Raw genomic sequence first — 12,155 nt, forward strand, 5'->3', positions numbered from 1 at the left:
GAAGAGAGAGAAGCAAGAAGTGATGTCATTAATGTCGATTCGGGTCGGGAAACGATTGCATGCCCGAATCAAGTGATCCGTAGTCATATTGATTATAACGGCATTGATTGCAGCCTTCAGAGTAGTAATGGTGTTATGAAGATGCTTATTGGTTTCACGCCTAACTACGCCACATACGTAGTGTAATACCCTGTATTACTACTGTCTACATACTACTAAGGTCTGAAGTTGAAAATTGTTTAGAAGACGTTTTGAGCTCCCTTGCAAGAGTCCTAATTGAATTAGAATGGTCCTCGTCAATGATCGCTTGCACTTGTTGAATAAATTCTAAAGGCCGGACAGTGCCAGATCATTCTATTTATTTCATGTGTTCTGCAACGCCGCCTGATGCTTCCAATTCACGACGAAACTTACGAATGAATGAACGGGCACACTTTACAATATTAGGGATTCCTAAATCGGTGTGATTTAAACATTCAGCGACGATAACTGCATGTCTCTTTATTTTTTAGGTTAATTTGTAGTCCTTCGTGTCTTATCTGAAAAAGTGCAAAAAGAAAAATAATGGTTTGGGGAAGTTATAGCCACATATATCCATGTTATACGAGTAAATAAATATACAACTTGGAAATAAATAAAAGTGACTTTAAGGGGTCCCAAAAAATAGCCAATTTTTTGATATTTCGAAAGTATATTCCCAGTATTTTCAATTCTGCAGCCGTTTTAGGAGGAAGAGTCAGATTCGCCACGTAGTGGCATCAATGGTCGCATGACCCACTCTCAAAACTTTTTCACCCTGGTGTTGTCAAAAAACAAAAAAAAAAACTATTCAACCGGATCGTCTAAAATTTTAATATGTTGTTCACAACATCAATGGCTATCGTCCGTACTAGAATCATATTATTATTTCAATTATTTGGTTTTTTTTTATCAAAAAACTGATAAAACCCCGATTTTGGGAGTGTCAAATGCAAAACCGCGCCATTTTGTCAATTTTTTTTTATTCCAGTCCAGCTACAGTCATACTAATTAATAATTTTTTTGGTTTTCGTGTTTCGGGAGGGCCAACTTCAACGCATCAAGTGTTATGCCTAGATACAGGGTTTGATTGAAAAGTAATGAGCCTTCCCGCGCGGAGCGTCTGCCAAGCGATCAACCGAATCGGCTGGTGGGGGAAAATGATGGTTGGAGTTTCCCCTTCCACTAGAAACCGGTCCCAGTTCGCTGGCAACAGCGGTGCAGTCAACATCACTCCGCGCGTGAAAGCTGTTTTAAAAGTGTGTTCGGATTTTACAGTGGCGAAAATGCAGCTATCGTTCCAGCAACGTTACTCGATCAAATGTTGCGTAAAGCAAAACAGTTTGTACCTCCAGGAAGCACTTTAAACGCGGCATTTTACAAGGAAGTGCTCCCTCGGCTGAAAAACCGCGTCGCCCGGGGTTCGGCCCAACCTCATCAACAATTGGACCCTTCATCACGACAATGCAGCCCAGACCTGTCCCCTCCGGACTTCTTCTTGTTCCCGCGCCTGAAAAGAAAGCTGAAGGGGAGGCGTTTCGACTCCATCGAGGCGATCCAAAAAACTGTGACAGCCGAATTGAACGCGACTCCGTCGGATGAGCTTAAAAAATGCTTCCTGCAGTGGAACGACCGCTACCAGCGGTGTATTGACGCTCAAGGGTCCTATTTTGAAGAATATTAGTTGTATAAGCCAAGAGGTTTAATAAAACTGCTTAAAAAAAAAAAATAAGGCTCATTACTTTTCAATCAAACCCTGTATTTGGCCTCGTCCACATGTGGGATTATCGAGGAATTGATGAAGATTTACTATTAAGTAGTGTTTTTTAGGGAAAACACTGCTGGTTTGCTTTTGTTTAGCTTTATTTGCAATTTCTTAGCCCATTTAGCAGTAAGGTCAACTGCTTCTTGTAGCTTATACGTTGCATTTTCGAATATGACATCCGCAAATGTTGCAGTTACTTGCTGATTTGCCGTTGGCAACTGATTTACGGATTTCACACACTTGAGAAAAACTTTCTGTTAACTTTTGGCAGCTTTCCAAAGGAATGCCGTAGATCATTGGCATTTTCTTATTTTTCCTTTTTCTTTTCAGGCTTTCAATGGGGTGTTCTGTGCTGGCCAATTCATAACTGCATTTTTTCTTTGGAAAGCCAATTTTCACCACATTTGTTGCGCTCTTGAGATCTTTATCAGGCATGAATAACCAATTTAGTGTCATGGACTTAAGGGAATATGGCACCCAAGCTTATCTATATTGCTCCTTCTACTCACTACTGATTCAACTCCATTGCGGAAAAAAAGATCTTGAAACTCTCAAGTGGCTCTCACCGCGCTTCACGGTCGTTGTTGTGTACCGGGAATTCAACCCTTGACTTTGTGCTCGCTGAACAAAAGTCTTTCCCACAGGACCAATCATAATAACTTTAGTTTCATATTCTTTTTCAGAATTTTGCGTCTTAGCTTCTATGCCTTGCTATTTTGTTTTCGACTGTACCATTTTTTTTCTGCTCACGCCCATACAATTTATTCCCATTCATGCGTCTTCCCACTATACTTCTGTATGAAAAGTCGAGAGATTTGGTAACTTCTAAAACACTCAGGTTAAAACGACCATTGTTTTAAAGCTTTGGAAAGTAAAGAAGTTGGTAGTCAAGGAGAAGGATAGAAGTAACAGAAGAAAAAAGATAGAATAGAATAGAGAAATTGAGGTAGTTAAACGTGTGACCAACATTCCAGATCGTTTAGTAAATCTGAAAGTATCCTCCATTTTGAGAGAACGAATTTTACTCGTTCTCATGACATCGGAACCCAAGATTCGCAGCCTTGCTCTAGCAAATGCAGGATATTCACGGAGAAAATGCTCAGTGCTAAACGCCTCCTCTAAGCAAAACAGGCAAATCGGGTCCTCAATAATTCCAATGGTGATCATATGCTGACCCCATGGATTGTGTCCCATTACGACTATCTGCAGAAGGCCATTTGGCGGCCGCCGAATGGGTTGGTGCGTGACTACGATTTGGAACTCGGAGGGAACGTAGGTTCGAGTCTGGGTGAAGCACCAAAATGAAAAAAAAAAATTTTTTTTTAAAGCGGTCGCCCATCGGCAGGCAATGGCAAACCTCCGAGTGTATTACTGCCATGAAAACGGTCCTCATAAAAAAATATCTGCCATTCGGAGTCGGCTTAAAATTGTAGGTCCCTCCATTTGTGGAACAAAATTACGAGGCACAACACAAATAAGAGGAGGAGCTTGGTCAAACACGCAAAAAGGATGTACGCGCCAATTATATATATAAATATTTATATATATCAACAAGGTCTTGTCTATCAAGTTTTAGAATAAAGTCCGACAGTTTTCAGTGCAGTCTTGTCACAAATATTATATTTTGCAGCTCTGCAGCTTTCCGGTCTGACCATCGCTCTTTATGTAAATTTCATACATAATCGCTGATCCACTTCTTGATTCGTGCAGAACTGATTCCGATTATTTGCCCTGATTCATAGGTGGCCAATTCATCGGCAATTTCATACCCTTGAATAGCGCGGAGTACTCAAATCCATACAAGTACAAACTTATTGCGTCCTGCAACATAATTAATCTTCTTCTTACATTCTTGAACAATCTTTGAGGGTTGCTTTGTGTTTTTCAGAGCCTTCAGTGCACCCTAACTGTAACACAAGACTCCAATCTGTTTCCCGCTCCATCTCCTCTGAATTATCCATTCTGCTACTTTCAGAATAGCAAAAATTTCCGTTTGGAAAACAGTTGCCATTCATCCCATAGCGTAATTATACTTATTACTATCGTTTAAGTATATACCATGCGGCTCTGTAACCTAATTCTGCATTACTACATAGATCTGCTTCTTCTTCTTAGCACACAGTCCTTGGTGAACGATTGCTTCATTCACAACCTTTCACCACCTGTCTCTATCTAGCGCTACTTCCTTCCACCGACTCACGTTCAGCTTAGCAAGGTCATCTTCAACGTCTTCGAGCTATCCCTTTCTTAGGCGTCCTTTTCTTCGGCCTCCAACAGGGCGCAATTCAACTGGCTTTCGATTTGTTCTCTCCTTGGGCATTCTAAACACGTGTCCAAGCCATCTTATCGTCTGAGAATTTATAAATATTATCATAGTTTCGTGGTTTGCTTAAAGTTCCAGCTCATGATTATAACTTATTCGATAAGTACCGCCTTGCAGTTTTATTGGTCCACAAATATTTCATAAAATTTTTCTTTCGAAGACCATTAGTTGATTAATGTCAGTAGTCCTTAGCGTCCATAGTTCGCAATTATAGGTAAGCACAGGGCGGATGAAGGTTTTGTATATCCTTAACTTTTGGTCGCGAGATAATAATTTTGACTTAAGCAGTTTCAAATAGAGTAGTAAGACTTATTTGCTGCCAAATCTCTGTCACTAATTGTCAGTGAGATATCCTTATTGGGTGATATTTTGATACCCAAATAGGAAAGTTCTTGCACACTATCGAATGCATAGTCTCCAATCGGCAGGTCATCATGTCTTAAACCGAAGCTGGGCCGGACCATAAACTTAATTTTTTCTGTATTAATTCTTAGGTCGGTAATTCATAATTTTTTTCTAGATTTTTAACCGAACTCTGTAATTCACTCCAGCCCTTCGCCATGATAAGTAGATCATCTGCATATGCGTAAAGCTGGAACGGCTTGTTGTATAAAGTCCCATTTAGACTCATGCAATGGAAATTTGGCATCAAATTTCCTTCATACACTTATTTTCTCGTAAAGGTCCCAAATAATGTTTTTCTTTTCAAGTAAGCAGTGAAGTCCTCTTCCCAATTTCGCGCCCAATAACGATTTTAAAGGAAACAATTATATTTGTAAGTATAAAAAACAAGGATTTAGGAAAAAAGTTAACGGGACTTATTGTCCGATTTTAGAGAGAAGTGATTCCCAGCATAACATTGTCATGAAAACATGCACAAATATCAGTTAATCTTCTAAGAAAAATAATTACAATTCCTATAAAGGGCCCTATTTCTCTGTACACCCAGTCATATCATCTAGTTGGAAAATGTAAGGATAAATATCGAAAAACCAAGGGTTTTTAATTTATATGTATGCACATTTGGCCTACAATTCTTGTGAATTTTTAATATATTTTTGTTCTAAATAGTCGTACACAAATCTCAGCAGAAATTTATCCCCAAAAGCTAAAATAAACAGCAAACAGGGTCGGGGGAAACGAAATTCGAGAAAGTAGCATAACTTTTCAAAATGTGTCATGTTCTAACCTCACTAATTACACCAAAGGGATTTCCAGTGGTACTAATTCACTACTTTTTCAAAGTTTTCCACGTCCTCTCATCGACTACAGTCCTTATGTATTTATAAGCTCAACTCATTAAATGTGCATTTTGCTGCCAACGCATCTATGATACGAAATTTTGTTTGTAAAGGAAACTCAGAAGCTCAAAAGCTATACAAACTTATGCACACATACATGTGTGAGTATATAAACACATACATACATATCTATATTTACAAAAGCTAATATCTACTAGAGGCGGCCTACTACGTGGATTTTATTAATTTTTCGTTTCAAAGCCATTGTAACTATGTAAAAGAAAGTAGTATGACTAGGTATCTGAAAATTAGACTCAAGGAGTGGTTTAGTGCCTTTTATATTTGAGATTACAAAAGCACCTATAGCTTAAACCACGCCTACTATCTTATGTTCCAAGCGAAAGAGTGAAATTTCTTATTGTAAACAAAGGCATAAAATATGGGAGAGGGTGAGTGCACACTCGCATACACATATGTACATATGTATGTATATCGGTATATACTCATAAATGGGAGATGAAAAACATAAAAAATTGAAATATGTTAGTGCTGTTTTACCCCAGCCGCGGCCGACGAGCGCCATAATATTACCCCGCCGTTGATTTGGAGTTGGAGGCGGCGGTTGGATGGCCGGCATTCCAGTGTAACAGCGAGGCGTTTGCTGCAACCGCATGCGGAGTGGTGTCTGGTGAGGAGAGCGCGTGCAGCGGAAATGCACTAACATGCGAACGAGTTGCGAGCGCGCAGCAACGAGTGACGAGTTGTTAATTCCTGTTTTTCACGCAATATGCCCGTGGCGGCGCTATCATCAAAGCAGTTGAAGTGACGCGTACGTGTTCGATGGCGGGCGTGGCCTAAGTGCAGCCACCACACCCCGTGTGGGAAAAAGCTATTAAATTTTACACAACAGAGCACCGCATTTAATAGCTTTTTGCGATGCCGCTATGGCAATATTGATCTCTTTTCCACTGCAGCAATGTGCCAACTCACAAACCTGCCGCTTCATAAGCCACCGCACTCTTTCCACTTTCATTTACTCACAATGCACATATTTACCATGAAAACGCTCCCTTTTCTCTTTGTACAGCGAATTTTTATTGTGCTCCCGCTCTATTGCTTGCGCACGCTCTTATCACTCAGCCTGTGTGTTGAGTATACGACAGTGAGCAACTGTTGCAAACGTCTGCACGAACTCGCAACTAGTTTGTGTTTGAACGTGAATACGTGCGCATCGGTGAGCAAGTGTGAGCACGCGAAAACGAGTTTGACGTGCAGCAGCAGCGACGCAATTGAGACGGACGTTGGAGCTGCTTATGTAGAGTTTATAAGCAACATAGACCAGGGGAAGGAAGAAACAACGTGTTGTAGAGGGGTGTGGCTGTTGACTGTATAGCGGAGTTCGAACGCTACAGCACCAATGCAATGCGTTGAACATGCAGTGATTTTTCCAATTAGAAAATACCGGAAGTTAGCTTAGTGACAGCGACGGCCAAGCGTAAAGCCATCATGACGAGTACGAAATCTAAATAGACGACGGCGAAGTTTGCATCACAGATGTGTGGCTATTGTACCTAATTGATTCGTGATAGATTCTCTGATAGACGCGTGTTGATCAATTCAAGAACTGAAACTCGGCATATTTTTCGGTAAATAATTCACTAGAAAAAGCTGCAGCTTTTATTACGCAAAGATGTGCGTACATATTTACATACATAAAACTATTAAGCTTAAGAAGTAAATCAACTAAAAATGTATCACCGTAATTTTTTTCGGTCCGAAAAATAGTATGGCGACGGTAGTTAAATTGAATTGCAAAATAAAAAAAAAAGAATAATTCTACTAAAAATACCGAAAACGTTGCGTACTTTGCCAGTCAAAGTGTCAAATTACCCCCAAAACAAGTTTCAACAGCGCAGTCTTGTTGTTGTTTATATTGCTGACCGCTGACAATATTGTGAAGCGGTTTTGAAAAGAGTAGAGAAGGAGGAGGTTTTAGTTTGGGTTTGTGGTTGAACTGCTTTTCGGCACGTACAGGCTGAATAGCTGGCCCTGGCTGGTCAGAGCAAAACCTTGACCCTGTCAACAAAAACGGCAAGAACTATTAAAGCGAGAAGAATGTTTGCGCAGCAGCAGCAACAAAATTACAAATAACAATTAGAACAACAACAAGCGTGTACACAGTAAACAGCAGCCACTGGTACGCTGACCTGTCAAAGTGTGAACAAGACAAGTTTTAGGCTGCAGTTACCGCTTGGCATTCTGGCATTCATATGCCAAGCTAATTGTCAAGTAAACACTGGACAAAATACTGGCTAATAAGTTTGTGCTTGAGCAATGTACATATGGCCAACAACAATCACTGACCATTTAGAATGTCAAACTGTGGCGAAATGTCGTAACAATGTCAGTGGCATAGTGGTCAGCTGTGAAAACTTTGAAGTGACGCGAACACAACAACAAGAAAAAATAACGATAAAATTATAACTAAAAATAAAATTGAGATGTCAAGTAAACTAAACTTTTCGGACTCGCTCAATTAGCAAAAAAGAAACATAAATAAAGAAATAAAGAAATTTTTAAACGCAAGAGTAAAAATAGTCACGGTTTTTGAGCGCATTGCCGCTGGCCGAAGACATTTAATTGGAAGTTATTGTTATTATATTCAAATATGTCGGCTAACCTATCGACTCTCACCGTTAATTTGTTGCTAATTAGCGCTTTTTAGCACTAAGATATTCGAAAATTTTATTTCACCGAAAAAGTGAGAAGTTGTGATTTGGTTCCGCGTTCAGAGCGCATTTAGAATGGCAGCTTACGCGCAGTACAACGGCTGCGGATATCCGACGGCGAATCAAGTAAGTTTATATGCGGAAATTATATAAATATTTGAGTTCTTGTGTGCATGTACGTACATCAGTGTGTGTGCCACTTTAGACAATTCATAAATTGCTACTTCAAGAAAATATTTCAAGAACATAATGAAATTGAAATACTTCTAGTCTATTATAATAGAGACTAGAAGAATAGAGACTAATATAGAATATAAAAAAAAATAGTTTTGGGTCATCTACTTTGTTTCTTTGTTGACCAAAGTAGTTTTTCTCTTTACGAAAGTTGAGCCTACCGCTAGAGCAACTAGGTGGTGGACTAGCACCTGAGCACCTGCATTCTCTTTGACCTGCATTCTGAATGAACGAAAAGCAGGGAACTTAACTGTGGTTTTCAAAATCGAACGATGGAACTAATCACCCCACGAAAATCTAATGGGCATGTCACTTCAGTGTAAGAAAGTCAAAACATGAACAAGAAGGCGGCACATATTTAACCATCCGTTAGGCAGCGAGGTCTAGCCAGACTGCCTTTTTCGACTTTGGAGGTTAATTTAAGATATTTCTATAATAGCCAACGGCTTGAGCTTCCAAGTAGCTTCCTAAAACTTAATTTTCTATTTTCGATTTATGAATATATCCTTTTGAAAAGAATCCTCGAATAGAACGAAAAAGGCCAGATTCGGGTGCCCAACCGAAGGTTTAAAAAAAGGTGTCCAACGGAGGGTTAATGTTTCAGTGCTTCATACACCATCATCCAATTTTGCATCAATTTCTTCAATGAGTCTTGAGCCTTTTTGGAGTTTTCGAGAGAAAGAAAATTTTTTTAAAGGATTTATATATATTAATTATAATATTTTTTATATTCGCTTTGAACAAAAAAATAGCAGTATACTTCAAAATTATTTTGTAGTCATTTATTTTTTTCTTATAAATCATAGAAAAGAAAATTTCAATACCAAATATCTACGAATGGTAAAGGGATTTCAGATGTGTCGAATTTATCCGAATAAATCTGGCAACTACGTAAATAACGGTTCTTTATTGGCGCCTTTATCTTTTTACCTCTTTATCTTCACGTCAAAAGCATTGAAATATCAGTCATCAGCATCTTCGGTTCCTGTTTCCATTTTCCAAGTTTTTTCTGACGTTTCAACTTCCTTCTGGATCGTTTCTTCGCCAAGATATTTTTGGACAGCCAACCATGCGAACACCTTGAGGATTCCAATCCAGCGCTTGACGACAGAAATAGCAGTGCATCAAGTTTTTTAAGGTTACTAAAGGAAAAAATAAAAAAATATCTGCCGTTCGGAGTCGGCTTGAAACTGTAGGTCCCTCCATTTGTGGAACAACATCAAGACGCACACCACAAATAGGAGGAGGAGCTCGACCAAATACCCAAAAAGGGTGTACGCGCCAATTATATATATATATATAAGGGACTAACTAAGAATGTTACATCTATACCGACGCCGACACTTAATGGCGACGGGATATGGAGCGTTCTTACATTTTCCTGTATATAGTAATTAAGTCCTTACTGGGCTCAGTCTTAATGTCCACTATCAACAGCCGCAAGATATCGGTGGCCAATTGTGATCACCTCTTCGAGAGATAACAAAGTCCGGAAACTTTTCACGTAAAAGATCAATGGTTTCGTTGCTTGTGTGGCACGTAGCGCCATCTTGTTGAAAATAAACGATGTTCAGATGAATACCATCCAATCCTAAAACAATCCATAAAAAATCGTTAATCATCCCTCGATAGCGCAATCCATTCACCAATACCACCTGTTATTGGAAAACCCTTTATCTTAAGTCCCTCGCCTCATTTGAAATGGTGTCTTTTGGGTGTTTCTTTAAACTGTGTAAAACGGAAACGAAAAAAGATTTTTTATTTTTGTTTTAAGAATTTTATTTCTTGATCTATTGTTCAAAAATAAAATTTTGTTTTTGGCCATACGAGGTTCGTTCAAAAAGTTGTCAGCCTTCAAAAAGTGGTCTTCACACGGACAATGGACACAGATATAGCCGGTTCTACTGAACCGATATTGATGAAATTAAATTTAAATTACATAGAATTGATGTTATTATCGTGTGAGCTACGATTTTGAAAATAGTTTTTTTTAGTATTTTTTTTCAACTTATAAAGTGTAAACAAAGGGTCAAAAAACGGGTTTTCTTCTTTGAACGTCCTCCATTTTGTAAAATGTTTTTTTTTAAAGGTCGCAGTTCACACGATAACGACATTCATACTGAACAAGCACCTTTCTGCCTTTTTGTTTTCGGACACCTGTGAGTTCCGAAGTCCGTGTCGCCAGCGACATACTTTTCTGGGAAGACCAGTTTTGGAAGTCTGACAACTTTTTGAACGAACTTCGTATGGCAAAAAAAATTTAAGTTTTTAACAATGCAGCAGAAAATAAAATACTGGAAACAAAAATAAAAAAGCTTTTTTTTGTTTCCGTTTTATACGCTTTTAAAGAAACTTTTAGGTGTTTCCACCATTTCAAATGAGGCCTTAAGAGGAAATAACTATTTTGTTCTTTGTAAATACATTAGTACGCCTAATTTGTTTTTAAACGAGCTTTTTTACATGAATTTGATTTACATATTTTAACACGATTTTCAATATTTACTGAATTTTCCTTGAATATCATAGAGCAGATAGAGCGAGATTTTTTAACGCATGTACGAAGCGCTTTAATTAGCCTTAGGGAAAGTTTCTGAGACTCGGTCGATTTTGTGTTTCATTTAGACTTTAAATGATTTAAAAATTGCTTACATCGTTGAATTTATTTAGTTTTTGAGTCAAAGAGCCATTTAATTATGGAACAGATGAAAGGTACAGCTAGTTCTCTTTTTACACGAATTTTTTGGGAACTAATTCTGAATGAATTTACTTAAATTCAAACTGAAGCGGTATACCGACATGCAAAGTAAAATGTCTATGAGCTTATTAAATAAATAATACTTTAAGATTTTTTGACCATTTTTGATTTTATTTAAATAATTTGTGCAACCTTAATGAAAGAAACATAATTTAACACTTTATCGAACGGAGAGTTTTGCTATGAACCTATGACCTGTTACCGGGGGCATTTGTTTTATAAATCTCTTTGAACTTTTCTGAAAAATAGTCAATAATTGTCTGCGCATTCGATAATCGACTGGAATTGATTTGAATGTCTTCATTATTTACGAAGTGTAAAAATTTCAAAATTTGAAGGCATTGTTTTCGAAAATATTGGCGTGTCTATAAACGGATTAGTAGACCAATAATCACTCAATTTACTTTTCTTCAATAGTCCCATTATAATAACAAGACCTAACCAAATTTTTATTTCGGGAACCGTAACATCATACCATTTTTTAGTTTTCTTGGGTAATTTTCGGGCGTTGGAATTCTGATGATAGTAGCGATTTGTTTCAGATGAAATTGTTTACAATAAATCATCTCTAATAAACAGGCTCACAATATCGTCTATGTTCTTTTTATCTATGTAGAATTAATGGTAGTCCTGGTTTACCTTCAAATGGCAAATTATTTCGGGGTGGGTCATCATCATTCCAGTCGGACTCAACATCGTGTTCCTCTTCAGAATCGCTATAAACTACACGTAGAACACGCGGACGATAAAAAAAAATAAATAATTGGCGCGTACATTTCTGTTAGATGTTTGGCCGAGCTCCTCCTCCTATTTGTGGTGTGCGTCTTGATGTTGTTCCACAAATAGAGGGACCTACAGTTTCAAGCCGACTCCGAACGGCAGATATTTTTATGAGGAGCTTTTTCATGGCAGAAATACACTCGGAGGTTTGCCATTGCCTGCCGAGGGGCAACCGCTATTAGAAAAATATTTTTATTAATTTTGCTTTCACCGAGATTCGAACCAACGACCTCTCTGTGAATTCCGAATGGTAATCACGCACCAACCCATTCGGCTACGGTGTTCGCACGCGGACGATGCCTTGTAGAAA

At 38.4% G+C, this 12,155-nt stretch overlaps 1 protein-coding gene across 2 annotated transcripts in view; it reads left to right on the top strand.

Annotated features, from left to right (window-relative positions):
- The first annotated feature begins 6,569 nt into the window (after positions 1 to 6,569).
- LOC128860599 (homeobox protein araucan-like) overlaps positions 6,570 to 12,155 on the top strand; it is a 175,099-nt gene continuing 169,513 nt past the window's right edge. For both annotated transcript variants that reach the window (XM_054098217.1, XM_054098216.1), the window contains exon 1: positions 6,570 to 8,202. In XM_054098217.1, coding sequence (XP_053954192.1) covers positions 8,152 to 8,202 — 51 coding nt within the window. In that variant the 5' untranslated portion in view covers positions 6,570 to 8,151. The remainder of the gene's footprint in view (positions 8,203 to 12,155) is intronic.

This window comes from Anastrepha ludens, chromosome 4 (genome assembly GCF_028408465.1).
Source record: "Anastrepha ludens isolate Willacy chromosome 4, idAnaLude1.1, whole genome shotgun sequence".
In the NCBI taxonomy this organism is placed as follows: domain Eukaryota; kingdom Metazoa; phylum Arthropoda; class Insecta; order Diptera; family Tephritidae; genus Anastrepha; species Anastrepha ludens.